Consider the following 18,181-nt stretch of genomic DNA (forward strand, 5'->3'; position numbering starts at 1 on the left):
ACTTCTGCTGCACTACTGGCATCATAATCTATCCAGATATGTTAAGTCTTGCTGATCCCATGTGCATTTTTATTTTTCTCTTTCATTTTTTTATTCTATATTAGTTTGTTTTTTTACTGGGGGAGAGATACTTTTGTATCAAGCTGCATTGTATTACTATGTGGTTGATACTTTTTATGTATGTGACATTTATCTTACAGAGAGCTGTCCTTTAAGAAAGGAGATACTGTGTACATCCTCAGGAAAATAGACAAGAACTGGTACGAAGGAGAACATCATGGGAGAGTGGGAATATTGCCAATTTCTTACGTTGAGGTAAGTGGAATTCCTTTACTCAATTCTAGTTGTTTACTTAGGCGTAATTCCAACGTCCGGATTTCCGCCACATAAAACGCGGAGGAAATCTGCGGCGTTTCACCCCAGCTATTAGGTTCTATTGAACCTAATAGCTCAATGTACACGCTGCGGAATTCCGCAGCGTGAAATTACCCGCGGCATGTCCTATTTGCCGCGTGTATACGCGCGGATGGCTTCCATTGTAGTCTACTGCGCATGCACGCCAGAGCGTCATGCTTGATTTTGCATGGCGGATCCGGAGGTGAGTATAGGGTCTTTGGGGGGGGGGGGTGCCGTGATGGACTCCGCTGTGGTATTCCGCTTGCGGAGCCCGTCACGGCCGTGAGCATAAGGCCTTAAAAGATAGGAAATTGTTTAGATTTGCATTATGTGGATTTTCTTGTTTTATGTAAATAAGGCATGATCACTGTATAATGAAAACGTCTGTGACTTTCTAATATGGTTTGTTGTTCAATTGCTTAACATTTCCAGGATCTCTGCTTGCTGTTAGGCTTCTTTCATACGAGCATATAAACGTCAGCATTTTTACGCCCAGCCGATATATGCGACCACCTGAGCCATAGGTTTCTAATGCATCTATTCACATGGGCGAATATACGATCTTAAAAATGTTGAACTGTGAAAAATGGAACGTACGCAACCGAAATAGATGCCCACACATATACGTTGGGCAAAAGATAATTCTGGACTTATCTTTTGGCCAATATACTCCGGCAGGTCCCATAGACCCCAATGGAAGCAAGGGAAGAAAGGAAGGGGAAGGCATTTTTGCAGCGGCCAATGCAGCGAAAAGCTTACAGGTGCCTCTATTGTTTGCTAAAAACCACGCACCCAGTCGTGTGAATAGGGAAGAAAATGCTAATTACCCTGGCGGAAAAAAGTGCTTTCACGCGGTTTTACGGCGCTGTAGAGAAAAAGTAAAACGCCTATGCTCATGTGAAAGAGCGCTTAATGCTCTTTCACACGAGTGTATATCGGCCACGCTTTCACACTCGGATGATATTCGCTGCCCATATGATGCACTGGTTTACAATGCGTCAGTTCAGATGGGCAGTTCAGATTCCCGTGGCATAAAAGCACCAGGCTGGCCAAGATAGCGCATATTTCCCGTCGGGCGTTTTTACGCCGGCCAGAAAAGATAGTTCAGGAACTATCTTCTTGCCGGAATACGACAGCGTCTCCCATAGAGTCCTATGGGAGCCTATGGTATCTGCCAGAGAAGAGAGGGAGTTTAGCAGCGTGTCTGCTAAACTCTCACCCTCTTCGCTCCACCTCTCCGCCCCTTGCCAGCTGTTAGCAATGAAAGGTGGCTGGAACTAGTTTCACCGTCCCCTCCCATTGTTAGCAGGCGATAAGGGGCGGGAACTTAGCACACTAGCTCCTGCTCCTGTGCTTGCTGAGAGCCGGCGAGGGGGTGGAAAGGGTGAAACAGTCTTCCCCGGCCCGACAGTATGCCAGGCTCAGCATATACTCGGAGATTTGTGCGCCGGTTTATAAACGGGAGATTTGTGCGCCGGTTTATGCAGTTTTCGGTTGCATTGTGGCCGTGGCACAGGCAACAGAAAATTGCCTATGTCCGTGTGAAAGAGTCCTTAGGGAGTACAAAGCTTGATTACATGTAGAGGCTAAAAACATGTACACACCTAGTCCTGTGCCAGGTGAGAGTTGTAGCAATCTAAGGGCCTGTTCACATCATGATTGAGTTTTCTGCCAAATGTATATGTTTGGAGTATTGTCTGATGTACACCTTGTGACTGAAGGCTCTGATGTATAGGCAGTAGCTTATGTTGCCCACAGAATAGCATGGAAAAAAAGTACACCATGGAGCATATGTTTTGTTGGTGGAATGCTTCTACATAGAAAATTGTGCTATACTATACTTTTCTGTACGGTAAAAAAAAAAAGTACACCAGTGGCTATCAGCCCACCAGAGGCTTACTTCGGGTCAATCATATGAAAACGTTTAGCATATATGCTAAACATAGAGCTTCACGTAACAGGAACATTGCCTAAGCAATCCATCGTTATCTAAACAGCATGGACTCCAGGGTAATATCTTTTAAGGTGTTGTCTAGTTACATAGTAAGTTTTTAAAATTCGAGCCAAATGGGTCAAAACAATAAAATAGTTCTTACCTGTCCTCAGCCCCAGCACTGTAGCTCCGTGATCCTCCCAGTCTTTGTTGACAGTGGAAGTCAGATGACCGCTGCCTGCCAATTAGCGGCTGCAGCATCATTATTCAAACTCCTAGCATGATGGCGCCCAGACTGTGAGCATTGATGCCAGGTGAATGGGGGGTGATGCAGTGGCCTCTGATTGGCAGATAGGGGTCACCTGACGTCCGCTGCCAACAGACAACAGGAAAATCTGCCGTGGCCGAAGATGGATAAGTTCCATTTATTTTAGTTTTTACCCATCTGGCCATAATTTAAAAACCTAATTTGTAACCAGACAACCCCTTAAAGATACACTAATTGATTGTAGCTAACCATCAGGACATAATAAAGTTTTGTGTTAAAGTATCTAGTTCAGCGAGGATTGTCTAGACTGCATTGTGAGCAGAAATGGTTCTGTGTAGGTTGTCAGCCACTACATATAAGAGCTCTTTCACACTAAGTATATTGGAAAAATTGCATAACTTTTCATTACGGAATGGTTACATTTTATTCACCCTCAACCAGGAAGATCTTTTAAGACTGTCACTATTATTAAAATCCACTTACAGGAATGCCCCCAAATAATTTAATACTTCATTGTAATAGAGTTCTCCGCTCTGATATCTGGATTTACACATTTGTCTCATGTATGTAATAAATCGGTGGCAGAACAGATACAATCTCTTTATCAAAGAAAATTTCCCGACTATCAATGTTACAATATAATATTAAATAAGTCACTGGTAACTGCGGCGTCAAGAGAAACAGAATGTAATAATCGACAATTTAAGTTACAAGTATTTCTAGGGGGTCTACTTATTGAGAGTGTGTGATGTATGGAGCCATCTGATTCCTGCAGTAAAATAGCTAGAAGTAAAACAATCTCTTTAAGCCACTTCTGATGGCATGAGGGGCATTTAAACCACAACTACTTTATCACCTGTGTCTTCAAACTGATGATACTGGTAGACTGACACGCAAAGATGGGTAACAATCTGCCACCTTTCTGGTCTGGGAAAAGTTGAATGGATTTAAGCAGAAGTTTTAGGGCCCATGCCCACGAGCGACACGGGATATGCCCGAGATTAAAAACAAAAAAGTGCCTGCGAGTGATCACGGATTTCCGTTGTCTTCATTAATGCTATATTAATGGATACCTCCTGCGGCGTAAATCCGCGGAAAATAGAACAGGCCTCGATTTTTCTCTCCCGCAGCGGAAATCTGCGGTAGAATTCCACATGTGAGCACTGGCAGGCAGAAAGCTATTAGGTTCAATAGAATCTAATAGCTGCGGAATTCACACGTGTTTTTCCGCAGTGGGAAACGCGTAGCGATTCCGTCCGTGGGCATTCACCCCAAGTGTATTTCCTGCCAAGCAATGCTCAACAATATCACTGCGCAGCACAGTTTTTGTAGCAGATAGGCGGCTTATAGTAACTTTATTGTGCTGAATACAAATATGATAGCCGTTTTTTTCTGCCACGTAAGATTTTCCAGTTATGAAGAATAAATTAATCCAATTGCGGTTGTACTTTATTTTATATTGATTAAACTGCCTTTTACACCTGTACCCGAGGGCCATGGATTCCATTTGTTCCTTTTGGGACCTGCAAGGAAGCCCTTTGTTGCAGTGATAACAAAATTAGTCATTTGCAGGAGATCTTTGTCTTCCCGCCCCTCCAATATGTATCCCCAGACTTGCCGGCTGCCATTTCCCACCATTGAGATGGGAAAGAAAAGAAAATAATGGGAATATAACGCATTCAATCATTCCAGCTCAATAGCAGTTATATTTTTAAACTATGAGTGTACCTTGATGGAGTGGTGTTTGACAATGCGTAATTCCCATACATTGTTTTTTTTTTCAATAGGACTTCCAGAGATAGCCAAGTGTTAATTAGGCCAAATAGCTTGTGAATTAGGCTATTCCTAGCAGTCTATTTGAAAGGAATGGAACAGTGGCGCACATACGTGACTATTGCTCCATTCATTTGGGGATGGTTCTAGACCCCCATTCAGTTGGACCCTCACTGATCACTGAAGGCTCATTTACACTGTATGAATGTTGGGCAAACTTGTTCCTGTGTGTACTCGCTCCCATGCTCCTGCACAAGAGCGAGTATCGCTGGCTGGCTCAGCAGGGACGCAGGTGGCTGGAGGAGATTTCTCTCCTCGCTCTCCCCTGCCGCTTTCCATTCACAGTAAGCAGCAGCCGTTCAGTACTGAACGGCTGCAGTTTACACTGGATGATCATCATTCAGGATTTTAAGCTGCATAAAATCCTGAACAATGATCGTTCAGTGTAAACTGCAGCTGTTCAGTACTGAACAGCCGCTGCTAAGGTAAAGGGTGAGGGGCCAGGGGAGAGCGAGGAAAGAAATCTCATCCAGCCGCCCTGGCCCACTGCTGGCCGCTCTGTGAGTGAGCCAGCGACACTCGCAAGTACACACAGGAACGAGTGTCGGGCATCGTTTGCCCAACATACATCCAGTGTAAATGGGCCTTTAGTTATCCCCTGTCTTGTGGATTAGGAGATAACTTTGTTTCCTGGAACAACTACTTTAATACTATTTATGATTTTTTCATTAAAACAGGCCTCTTTGCCCAAGTCGTATACTGCCTTCACATCTGTGTCGTGGTTTACATTTATGCGACAACCAATGCCTGATGGACCCCACTGCCCTATGAGGTCCACTGAGTACTGTTGTATTGTCCATCATTCTGATGCCAAGAATAGCGCTCATGTACTGCTGCCATTCTTTCGGCCTAATCTAATGGAATCAGCGACTGAGTTTCTGATATAGATGTGAACATGGCCGTGGATTCGGTTTTATTTTTGCTTCTGTGAAAAAAATCTAATGAATGTGAATCAGAGCTATGCTAGTTAACCCCCTAATGACTAGGTTTAAAAATATTTAGAGTTAATGCTTTATAGATGCATCTTATGGTCTGTTTCTTTTTCAGAAAATAAGCCCAACTGAGAAATCACAGCCACTTCGACCCCCACCTCCCGCACAAGTTCGAGAGATTGGAGAAGCAATAGCTAAATATAATTTCACCGCTGACACAAATGTGGAGCTAACACTGAGAAAGGTAAGTTCCCTTGATGTATTAAGCTTGCAATGCAGAAGGCCTTTCCCTCTCCTCCTCAGGAGATCTTGTTAAGTTCTTACTTTCAGTGAAATCACACATTTCAAGTCGAAAATAGCCTAAAATATCCTATATCCTGTGGAGGTTTCTTGTGAGAAAACCATGCGAAACCATTCAATCGCTCCTGTTTTATCTTCACATATGGTCATTGCCAGTGGCTTGAAGAGGTCTGTGGATGATACAGAAGTTACTTGTTTGCAGTACTTTTGATAGCCAGTGGCAAAAGTTAAGCCGAGCTGAGCACAGTTTACGGACTAGTGAAGAAGTCTTTAAAGCAGCATATCTGTCTTAGGCCCCCTGCACATGGGCCGAAATTCTGCGGCGGGATTTGCCGAGGAATTTCCGCCCGTGCCCACTGCCATAGGATTGCATTTCCTAATGCAGTCCTATGCACACAGCTGCGATTTGTCCATGTGAAAACATGCGTGAAAAACGATGTATGTTCTAGTGACGGGCCTGCAGCCGGCACATAGCAGAGATGGAAGACGTCGGGAGCAGGTGAGCCGCAGGTCTCTGCAGGGGCACGGGTCCACATCCCGCTGAGAGAATTCTCACAGTGGGATCCGACCCGGCCATCTGCAGGCAGCTATAATAGTGGCAATTTAAATCAGGACATCTATAGGATTCCTATACAGGATTAAACAGTCTGCACAAAGTTCCTTATTTATAGTTTTCCAAAGTGAAGTTTAGAGGTGCTAAATGCATTTTCTGCAGAGAGCACTGGGCAAGACTAAATAAATAAGAGCCACTGACTGACAAGCTTTTTCTTCAGAAGTGTTGAACACAAGTCTTTTACAGAAGGACTGAGAATGCATCATTCAGCATCAACAAACTACAACGTGGGGAGCTGTGCTGCTTGTACTAAAGCTTATCTACACACAAAGCAGAAATTCAATTTACTGCCCTAGCCCTGCCTCTATAGCCCAGACACACTGTCTAGTTGGCATGCTATCATACCCAGGACACTCAACTCACGTGTCTGCCCTTAAGGCCAAATGCACATGGACGGATTTTTGCTGTGGAATCCTGGGGCTGGTGTCCACCTCCGGGTTTTGCAGCAATAACCCTCCAAAGCACGCTGTGGAAAAATTATTCTTCATGCACATCGGACGCCGGTGACGAAGACGACGGGTACGCATGGTCACCCACCGTAGTCAGGGCCGGAATCCGGACATGCCGTGTGAGCCTGGCCTAACTATACCCCTATCTGCTTAACACAAATTAGGTTTAGATGGTCAGTTCTGAAACAGATGAAAAAATGTCTTACATCATAAATAACTGCTTTGTCTTTCAGGGTGAAAGGATAACACTTCTTAAGAAGGTTGATAAAAACTGGTTTGAAGGTAAAATTCCAGGAACCAACAGACAAGGCATCTTCCCAGTGTCATATGTAGAAATTGTGAGAAAGAGTCCTTCCAAGAGTCCAGGCGCATCTCCAGAACGGTCACTTCATCAAAGTTACCCTACTGAGAGGATACATAATTCAAGCAACACAGTAAGTCTTCCCATTCACAAATATAGTCATCTATATCACTTCGCTTGGACCTGAAATTTCTTCCATTAGTATTTCGCCAATTGTTTATGAGCTATGTGCAGGTGAAGATGTAAAATGTGTACAAACAGTTTTCCTGGTTAATGGTTAAAAAGTGTATCTACAATTTCAGATGACTTTTCAGAATAAGCTGCCGTGTTAGTATATGAGGAATAACAATATTTCTGACAATTATATGACTTATAGCCTTGATTGAATAGCAGTTTTTCCCCTTCTGTAGCCTATATTTCTAATTCTCAGTTTTCCCTGGGCTGGTGGGTAGAGATTAGCTGCTATGATGTATCCCATATACAGCATACAGAGGAGATTCTGCTCCCCTATTTCTATCTATCACACTCTCAGAAGCAGCATGGAAGACATTATACAGCAGTACTGAGCAGTGTAGCTGTGAATCCAGCACTGGAGTGAGATAAAACACTAGAAGCTGCAGGCACATCTGTGTCAGTTCTTTCCTCCTTCCCTCTACATAGAGTTCTATTGGTAGAAGCTGTAACCTGATCTCTTGTTGTATGGATTCCTGTGTATAGATTTTATCAGTACATTAGAACCAAAACACTCTGGCCCTTAAAGGGTTAAAGACCAGACACTTTTTAGGGATTTTACCCATGTGGTGATTTTACTGCCCTTATTTTCTTTATTCATGTACCAAAATAATTTTTGACGTGGGGGTGGGGGGGTAAAAAGCTGAAAAAATGATTTAAAAAATTTATAGTTTATTTTAAAAATTAGTACATTTACGCTAAAAAATAAAAGTACAGGAATGGGTTCCTCATTTTGTTTCGAATGTTTTGATATATAACATTTATAGTTTTGGATTGCCGAGCTCATATGGTGATGGTGTTGGTTGGTCTCAGCAGTGGATCATTTTCTTTCTTATGTATACGTTTATTTTATATTGCAATTTTTTAAACTTATTTTTGTAACTATTTTTTTTACCATCTATATCCCTCATGATGTCATATAAGACCTCCGGGTGTCATTTACATTGTGTGGTTTTTTTGATTTCATAATTTTCCACTGTAGCTGGGGCAGCATCCAACGCTTGCATTAACATCATGCATTTTTGTTGGCCTTTAAAAGGTATATCTACAGGATTAGTGGATTTGTAATACACGAGCCACATACGCCCATGTGAGTGAGCCCTTAGCATGCTACCATACATGATAATTTATTGCAGAACCCCCTAGTTTTCTTACATTGGTTATATTTTGTTTAATTTTCTACTTCCATGGCTACATTTGATTTTGGCTGCACACTGAGGACCTGGATTCCGCATGTGGAAGCCTACAGCGGTATCCGGCTCTGACTACGGCCGGCGACCCCAAGTACTTGTTTCCTCTGTACTGTGGATGCTCGCCTTCGTTCCAGTGCAGTAGATATTTTAAAAAAAAATTGTATTTTTGTATTTCCCGCACGGCTGCTAGGCGATGATGTGGGTATCCGCGGCCTATTTGCAATGTCAATTGCCGATGGGCCACGGGTCGGACAGCTTCTATTGACCTCAATGGAAGCCGTCCGCGCGGAGCTTGCACAAAAATAGAGTATGCTGCAATTTTCCTCTGCTCGCAGAAATCGCAATTAGTTTCCGCAAGTGTGAAGGAAAAAGGGATTTTCCATGGCATGTTTTGAACGGTATTTGCTGCCGATCTTCTATGCGGATGCCGACCACGGATTCTGCAGCAAATATCCCTTCCTGTACAGCCGGCCTTATGGTGATATTTTTTTTTAATTGATAAACACAGATGTCTCATGACATCCTAAATAAAGTGAGAGATTTGATACTTGTAAGGCTTTGTTCACATAGGGACATTTTTTGCAAGTATGATAAAACCCTTTTAAAGTTTATATCAGCATTCGAGGTTCTGTATGGAGCCTCCGTAGCTTAATACCGCTAAAATACAGGATGAAATAGCTTGAAAAAGGCCATTTTTGGCCGAAATATTGTTTTTATATGGAATGAATAAAGTCTTTTATTTTACCTGAGAGACTTATGCTGCGACTCTTGCCTACTTTGCTTTGGATATATTTGGAGACCACGGATTCAGTTCTCTATTAAGTGGCTTTGCATGCAGACCGCCTCCCCGGACCGTGGCATAGGTTGAGTGCTGTGGCTTCTACCTTTATTTTTATGGGGTCTGTTTGGCGTCATTAGATTCCATCATAAGACAGATCTGTTCTACCAATCGATGCCGTTTTCCTGCTTCTATAACAGAAGAGGAAAACAGAAACCATAATACTGATGTGAACAAGCCTTATCAAGGAAAGAGAGAAACCAAGTAATCTTGTAGATATGATACCTTTTAATAGCCAAAAAAATACATGATGGTAATGCAAGCTTTCGGACCTCACAGGGTCCTTCACCAAGGCAAAATGAAATGGATCCTAAGAGGCATGCATATATACACACACATACTTATGAATCAGGTACACATTATCAGACTTGGAACATGTGAATGTGCCCGGGAACGTCCAATGTTGTGTGCCTGATTCTGTGCAGTAAATGACCTGTTGGGGCCCTTTACGTTGGAGAAACAGGACAGAAAGTTAAAGTGAGGATGAGGTATCACCGCCACACAATCAAACAGAGAAAGACAAAATTCCCTGTGGCCGAGCACTTTTCTAGTCATGGACACAACTTGCAAGACATGAAAGTTATTATATTGAAAGGCAATTTCAGATCACAAAGCCATAGAAGAATTTGGGAATACAAATTTATAACCACCCCTGACACTTTAAATAGAGGGTTAAATTCGTCAAAAGGATTCATGTGTGACTGGGAAGTTTGAGAAATCTATAGCACAGATAACATTGCTGGCCTGATAATCTTTTATCACTAATTCAGAGACCATAAAACCTTCACATCTAGGTTTGTACTTCTGTTGTAGTATTCTTTCAAGTGCAAATTAATCCCACCAGATCTGTGCCTTGTCATAAGTATCTGTGTGTATATACTTTGCACTACTGGCTAACACAGTACTAAACCCCTCTTTTTTGTTATCCCTCATTCCTAATAATAAAAATGCCCTGCTCAAGTAAAGCTGGCTATAAATATAAGATGAAATGAGGTGAAGGAAAAGAAGGTATTTCGAAGTTCAACATGTTAAATCCTTTGTTTATCCAAAAGAAAAGCTGCTGTCAAAGTTTTCTGACATCGGTTTATTCCCCATTAAAACAAACATATTTAGGAGGGAGTCAGGAGGGACAGCTGTTCAGCCTACAGCTCTCTGACATGACTGGCTTAGTGGTCAAGTTTTATTTTTATATTATGGTCCCAACATTTCACTTTGCCTACAGTTTATGGTACAAAAATATATTTTTTTGTCTATGGCACTAGGGGACACAGTAAGACCTTGGGTATAGCTACTGCCACTAGGAGGCAGACACTAAGCACAAAGAAAGTTAGTCTCTCCCACTAACAATACTCCTCCTGCAGAAACTAAGCTAGATCATTTTGTAGGAGGCTGACCTCCTGCTTGCAGGCCTTTTCTGCTTTTGTTATTTTTCCCTTTGGTGAGAATCAAAGATGAACTAACTTCCCTGATTGTCCCTAAATGGGGAGGGCGAACAGTGTTGTATCAGACACACTGTCAAGGTCCTTTTACACACAACGATTATTGCTTAAAAGCCATCTCTTGAGCGATAATCGTTGTGTGTAAATGTGCGCCCATCATGCACTTACCGTGCACTTTTCGTCCATCGCTGAGTTCAGGTCAGCATGAAATCCATCATAGCTGATTAGACAGACAACATGCTGAGTTCTCCGCAGGCAGCGCTGATACCAGCTGATAACATTCTTAACTGCGCTTGATTTATGGCACAAAATTGTTCAAATCGGTATAGAAGCATCCTCCAGCCATCACTTCTTCATGGCCAAATTCTTACTCATACTCCTCCCAGGTATGTTCACATTGCTTTCAACAAGGGTATTTCCCAAGGCCTCTGCAGTTTCTTGAGCTTGACTCCCTCCATCAGGCTGATTATCCTTGCCAAAGGGATTTTATCTTTTCCCTTTGGTTCACAACAGATTATTTTAAGATTCTTTCCATTTGATACTTGCCCTGCCATCTCATCCCGCCTTCTGTCCCTCAGACACCAGATCTACTCACTATTCATTCCTTGTCTTGGATCTTACCCTGACAATCTGAGGAAAGCCCACATCACCACAGCCAGGTCGAGGAGGTCCAGCCACTGCAGTGGCTCAGGTTCCATATTTCAGCTTTCTTCCTTTTCCACTCTGCTAGAACAGATCTGCCAGCCATATTCGTGCTTGCCCTTTACCCCTGCAAAGAGGCATGTGCTTATTATTCCTTTCTGGGTCTATTCTTCTGCCTCTTTTCTAGGTGTATTTCTAGCTCTTGCCTCAGTTTAGCAGGTATATTCTACAACATGTGATTCAACTGTGCAGTACATTTCTTCCGCCCCCAACAGTCCAGTCTGCCAGCACAGGTCGATATGTCTTGCCCATTATCCTGACGATGTCCATCGTCTGGTACTTTTAAAACACTGCATACTCACCCCTTGGGGACTGAGACTTTTTTACAGGAGTAGTGAACCTTCTCCTGACAGTTTACGGTTCTGCAGGGCCGAGATGCCGATCACGCTTCTCTTCCTTGTTTTTTTTTACCCACCCCTTGGGTATTGCTCTAGAACATCCCATGGTCTTGCAGTGTCCTCCAATGACATGGACAAGAAAACAGGATTTTTGTTACTTCATTACTAGTGAAGTGTGCACATATTTTTTTTGGGGGGGGCGCCCAGTATATACCATATGTTAGGAAGTTCAAGAACTCTTGATATTTACCAAAGTAAATAGCTTTGGCAGGATTTTGTCGGTAAAGTTTATGAACCTGCTAAGTTTATATCACACAGAGTGTGGTGTCTGGTGTCCTGCTCAACTGCAATGACTAGTATAAGTTTTAATACTGTTGACTGACATTAGGATGTCAGGCTTCTAAAAATATAGACTATACTTAATGATCTGTTCACAGCTTTGCTTGTTTGTCAGAAGTGCAAACAGAGGTCCTATCTCTATGCCTGGTGTGTTACTTTTGTGACATAAGCACAAATCTAAATTAATTGGTAGACAGAAATGTGTATATATAAAATATCATGCTATTTAAGTGCTGTATTTATTAACTAAACACCAAGTGGATTCTTGTCGCATTCTTAAAAGGTATTTATAACATATCTTCAATGCTTAAGGCTTTTCTCAGTATAAGTAAAGCTCCCCATATTTCTAGATAAACCTTCTTATACCCACTGCTTCTGGATTTAGATTCAGGCATAAAATGCTGTTCATGGTATAATGTGATCGCAGTGGACAATTGTTGCTGCCCGCAGTGACACTTTAGCCGCAGTGATGTTGCTTATTTTCTGAAATTCCTTCAAGAAGGTGATTTTCTATGGTTGCTACAACTATTCCTGTGTTGTGGGTAAAAATCAGTGTTACAAAAAAACAGTTGACCAAAATAAAGTCAGCAGTTCCTCCTACTAAAATACAAATCTATCCAGCAGGTAGGATGAGGTAAATTTATAAAATGGAACGTTTAGTAAAAAAACATTGAAAGACCCTATAAGTTCATAAAGAATAGACAGACATGAAATACACAGAACAAGTACAGAGAATGTAGTATTATCAGTAAACCGGAAAGGCCTTCCCATAAGGCCGGGCTCACATGAGTGTATGGTCACAGCATATTTTGCACGTGTAATACGCTGTACCGATCCCCCATATTGCTGCTCACATGAATTGCACGAACTATGCGCGCAGAGAAAAAAAAGCGCAGCATGTTCTATCTTGTCGCGTATTACGCCAAGATAGTGCTTGCTGCATTCTTGTGTGCGGCACACGATGAACTACAGCCGTCTGAGCCCAGCCTAACCCTGATGAAATTCATGTCGTGGGTAATGCACACTGATGGACACCCTAAAATCAACTCTCTGGGTCTGGACAAAAAAAGATGGCTGCACCAGCTTCTCTGACTACCTGATGCACACTGTGTATTAGGATACATCATTAGTCTAAGATAATACATGCTGCTCTGACTGACCAGCACTGCTTATGTGGATAGCGCTGGGTAATCTGTTTGTCTAGGCCCAAATGGTCGCTTTAAGGCAGGGTTCACACACGGCGGATTCCCGTCGGAAATCTCGCAGTTTGGCCGCAGCAAAAACCGCGAGATTTCCGACGGGAGAACCGCCGCGGTTTAAGCCGTAACATAAATAAACAAAAAAACGTCTGTAAACAGACATGCTCAATCTTTTGAAACCGTGGCTGCGGCGGCCGCAGCCGCGGTTTCAACCGGATTTACTGCAGCGGATTAGCCGTCCCGTGTGGACGAGGTTTCTGAGAAATCTCATCCACATGGCTGGCTAATCCCGAGATTAGCGGCCGCAGGCGGATCTGCTGCGGCAGAACCGCGGCAAATCCGCCCTGTGTGAATGCAGCCTTAGGCCATCAATCATAGCAGGGATTAAAACATGAAACACTATGCATACTGAATAGGCTACACAAATCCTATGACCTAACACAGTGTGTCCAGCCTGACATGGGCAACATTGTCAGGATTCTGAACTGAAAGGTCTTGTCCCATTCACTTCAATTGGACTCGACCTGCAGTACCAATCTAGGCCACTGCATGATGTACAGAGCTGTCTGCTTCCTCTAGCAAAACGGCTAGAAGTGGTACAACCCCTTTAAATAACATACACTTTATTTCTTCCATAGTGGATTGCAAAGCGTTCCACCCTGTGACAGTACTCATAAGGGGACATTCTCACGGTTTATACGTGACACAAAACCTGCTTAGAATGCTCCCAAAAATAACTGATAGCCTTAAATAATGCCCCCAAGCAGCACTAAACGCATATATGAGCCGCTCCCAAAGTGCTGTGTAGTGGCAACAACCAATGTTCTCTCTTAGGGCTTTTACCCACTAGCGTTTTTTTTAACGCTGTGATATTGCTGCGTTTCTTTCATTGGGACTTTCTAATGTTAAAATCACAAGTTTCTGCTTTGGCGATTTTTGTGCGATGCGATTTTAACATGAGAAAGTCCCATTGAAAAAAAATGCAGCGATATCACAGCGTTAAAAAAAACACTAGTGGGTAAAAGCCCTTAAGCTCTGTGCTCTGGATCTCAAAGAGTTAAAAGTTCCAGAGTCTGCAGACAGGTAGCGCTCTTATTGGACTCATTAAAATGTTGGTTTAACAGCTTAGAGGGAACAGCGGCAACAACATGTATAAACCGTTCTGACAATAGCGGGCAGGGTCAATAGCATGTACAGTGGATACAAAAAGTCTACACACCAATGATTCCAAAAGGTATGTTTGGTACAAAGCCAATACTACGCAACACCGGAAGATCACCAGACCCGCAGTGAAGATGTGGAGGCAGCATTATCTATGGGGCTGTATTTTCGCTGCTGGAACTGGGGCTCCCGTCCAGGCGGAGGGAATTATGAGCAGTTCCAAATATCAGTCCATCTTGGCACAAAACCTTCAGGTCTCTGCTAAAAAGCTGAAGATGAATTTCACCTTTCAGCACAACAACGACCCGAAGCATGCCTCCAAATCACCTAAAGAATGGCTTCTCCAGAAGAGCAAAGTTTTGGAATGGCCTAGCCAGAGTCCAGACCTGAATCACATTGAAGATCAGTGTGTTGACCTGAAGAGGGCGCTACACACGAAATGCCCTCACAATCTAACAAATTTAGGGGGCTTTTGCAAGGAAGAGTGGGCAAAAATTGCCAAGATATACTATGCTGATAGACATCTTCCCAAAAAGACTGAATGCTGCCATAAAGTCAAAGGATACATCAACAAAGTTTGGGGTGTGCATATTTATGCAACATTATTTATTTTTTTAATTTTTCCACCCTAAAATATTGCAGTTTGTTCTTCAGTGGAATTGTACAGATAACGGGTCACATTGCAGGTGGAAAGAAATCGGAAATGATTCATCTCTGTTCTATTTTTTAACATGACAGAAACATTGTATTGTAACAGGGGTGTGTAAACTTTCTATATCCACTGTTTTTCTTGGTCTACACCATATTCTCCGTATTTGTTTTGTGTATATATTTGATGTCTGTCTATTCATTATGATCCTAAAATATTTTTATTTTATACATTTCTCTCATCGTACCTGCTGGATACATACGGCATATGAAAACCCTGTAAGAAAGTAAAACCTATAAAGGGGTTTTCCAGGGAAATAGTATTGATGACCTATCCTCAAGTTAGGCCATCAATAGTTGATCCTCTGGGGTTAGCCACCCTGTAACCCAGCAGTTCGTGCAACAGCCATTAGTGCCGCAACATGCAGGAGTACAGAGCAGAAGCTGCTGCTTTCACCCCTGTGTAGTGGAAGGTGCTTGTAATTGGAGACATAGTTCCTATTAAAATCAGTGGTAGCTGCACCTGTAGTTACAAGAAATGACCACTACGCAGGGGTTAGAGCAGCAGCTTCCACTATGTATCCTTGTGTGTTTGGGCAGCCGCTACCAGCGCAATATCAGCTGGGGCCCCTAGTGGCCAACCCCAGCCCATCATCTATCGATAACCTATCCTGAGAATAGTTCATCAAGAGTATTTCCCTGGAAAACACCTTTACCTTATAATGAAATGATAAATGAGCGTATGCTGTATGTTGTGTGAATGTAAGAGATGGGTGACCAAGTAAATGTTGTAAAGAAATTGTATTTAATGAGTGTATTGTTCTTGCAAGATTAGTAACGAGAGTGGGTCAAGTACTGTAATAAGTACGTCCATTTGGTACCTGTTGTGTTATAGTGCCAAATATTGCTGTGACTTTCAGTGCTGCAGCTTACCATTCTTACAGAAGAAACCCGTAGTTCACTCGTGCTCTGAACAGAATGACTCAGACTCCTCTCAAGTTTTGACATTTGAAACCAGTTCTATCAGCGGATACCATGACATTTTCGGATAGGTTTATCTCACTCATTTGGTTTCATGTGTTAATAGTTTTTGGCATGCGCACCTGCACAATTAGCTACTTTGTCACTTTTAACATTCTTTAAAATTACTTTATTTTCCTTTAAATCACTTTTGTTACAGTATTTGTTTTTCTTTGATTCTTAACCTATCTTTTATTTCTAAAGTTACCTTCATCTAAGAGCCTCCATACTCCACCCCTTACTCTCAGAGCAGACTCATCCTCTTGTACAGACTCTAGTAAGGGGAACCTAGAAGCTGTGACAAGTGAATGGTTGTCACTGACTGTCGGCTTTTCACCTTCAAACACACCTATCCCAACTCCATCACCTTTTCCTGACCACTTTCCTCCTAATCTAGAGAAGCCTACCTCCTTGCCATTAACCGTTTTGCAGCCTGAACAGTTGTTCTCAAGTGATGTAGCTTCCAGAATTAAGGATGGTCATTTTGTTCCTATTACATCACCAAAGACCCTTTCAAGTTGCAATCATCTCACCATACCTTCACCATTTCCTGACACAACACTTTCCTCTCCTATAATTCAGCAGCTTGAGGTCCCTTCTATGCCTGCAACTAATACTGACATCAGTCTGACTGAACAACAGAGAAAATACTTGGACCAGACACAGTCAAAGGGACAAATAAGTATGAAACAAACCACAGAAAGTTGCTCAAATCATATTACTATACCTGAAACCTCTGGAAATCAACTGGCAATCTCAGAGTGTGCACCAGGGCCATCATCGTCAATGAACACAACATCTGTCGATGAACAGGAAGAGGAGATTTGTCAAGAACTAATGTCCATTATTCAAGGAGGTCAGCTGGCACGTCAAGAGTCAGGGTTTTCTAGGTGTGAACCTCAAACAGAGCAACATCCAAGACTCTACATCGAGGAAGATGGTGAAAGTGCAAACGTACAACCACCAGTAGAAAACATAGTGCAACCTATTATAGGTCATGAAGAGTATTCGCCCAGTATCAATGCAGAGGTATTCTGTTGCTAAGATCAAGCTACTGCATGTTGTCTTGTGCGTTTGCCCAACAGTGTCCGTTATATTATTTTACTATAAGTCTAGTCTGAAAGCAAAAAATTAAAATGCCTATAGTAAATCCGGTTATATAATTAACTCCACAAGTAACATCTTTAGTTATGATGCCAGGCATACAATAGAACTTTGATTTGTAGGGCCCTCATTTTTAATCAAGTGCTGGGTGATATTTGAGGCCGTAGAGTCATTTCCCCAGCCACTAACTACCTAGATCTTTTATCTAGTCTGAAGCCGTTGGACTGGAGTTCACTAAAATGAACCTAATTTCAGAGATTTGAAAATATGATGCATGCTAAAATTCTATTCCTTACCAAAAACAACATCACTGAAATAAAGATGGTTAAAATCTTATTTAAACATAAATTTCCTATTTGCTGCCGTAGTTGAGACTTAAAAACACACATTTTTAAAATCTAATCTATATGTATAATATAGAAGTAATTTCTGTTTACATTTCATACTCTTCATTATTTCACACGATTAGCACACTTACCTTTATTAAGGTCACTGGATAACATTAATCTGATAATTAGAGATGAGCGAGTGTACTCGCTAAGGCAAACTACTGGAGCGAGTAGTGCCTTATGCGAGTCCCTGCCCGCTCGTCTCTAAAGATTTGGGTGCCAGCGGGGAGGAACGAAGGGGAGATCTCCCTCTCACTCCCCCCCCCCCCCCTCCCTGCTCACTCCCGCAACTCACCGCTCTTTCCCCCGCCGGCACCCGAATCTTTATAGACGAGCGGGCAGGTACTCGCATAAGGCACTAATCGCTCCAGTAGTTTGCCTTAGCGAGTACGCTCGCTCATGTCTAGTGATAATACAACAAAATAGAGTTAATTGGATACAAATTTAGGATGTCAAGTATGCCTTCACTTATTATACAACATTGGGTAATTACTCAGATAAGTGATTTTGTAATATACTTTGCGCGGGAAAAGGTGAACCTACAGGTCAATATTG

The 18,181-nt window shown here is 42.4% G+C and overlaps 1 protein-coding gene across 15 annotated transcripts in view; it reads left to right on the top strand.

Moving 5' to 3' along the window:
• Nucleotides 1–18,181, top strand: part of SORBS2 (sorbin and SH3 domain containing 2) — a 228,832-nt gene that overhangs the window by 189,841 nt on the left and 20,810 nt on the right. For 14 of the 15 annotated variants that reach the window (XM_066573447.1, XM_066573433.1, XM_066573436.1 and 11 more), the window contains 4 exons: nt 201–315; nt 5,478–5,606; nt 6,958–7,158; nt 16,338–17,162. In XM_066573447.1, the coding sequence (XP_066429544.1) occupies nt 201–315; nt 5,478–5,606; nt 6,958–7,158; nt 16,338–17,162 (1,270 nt within the window). The remainder of the gene's footprint in view (nt 1–200; nt 316–5,477; nt 5,607–6,957; nt 7,159–16,337; nt 17,163–18,181) is intronic. The other variant, XM_066573446.1, reaches the window with a different exon arrangement.

This window comes from Eleutherodactylus coqui, chromosome 7 (assembly GCF_035609145.1).
Source record: "Eleutherodactylus coqui strain aEleCoq1 chromosome 7, aEleCoq1.hap1, whole genome shotgun sequence".
In the NCBI taxonomy this organism is placed as follows: Eukaryota; Metazoa; Chordata; class Amphibia; order Anura; family Eleutherodactylidae; genus Eleutherodactylus; species Eleutherodactylus coqui.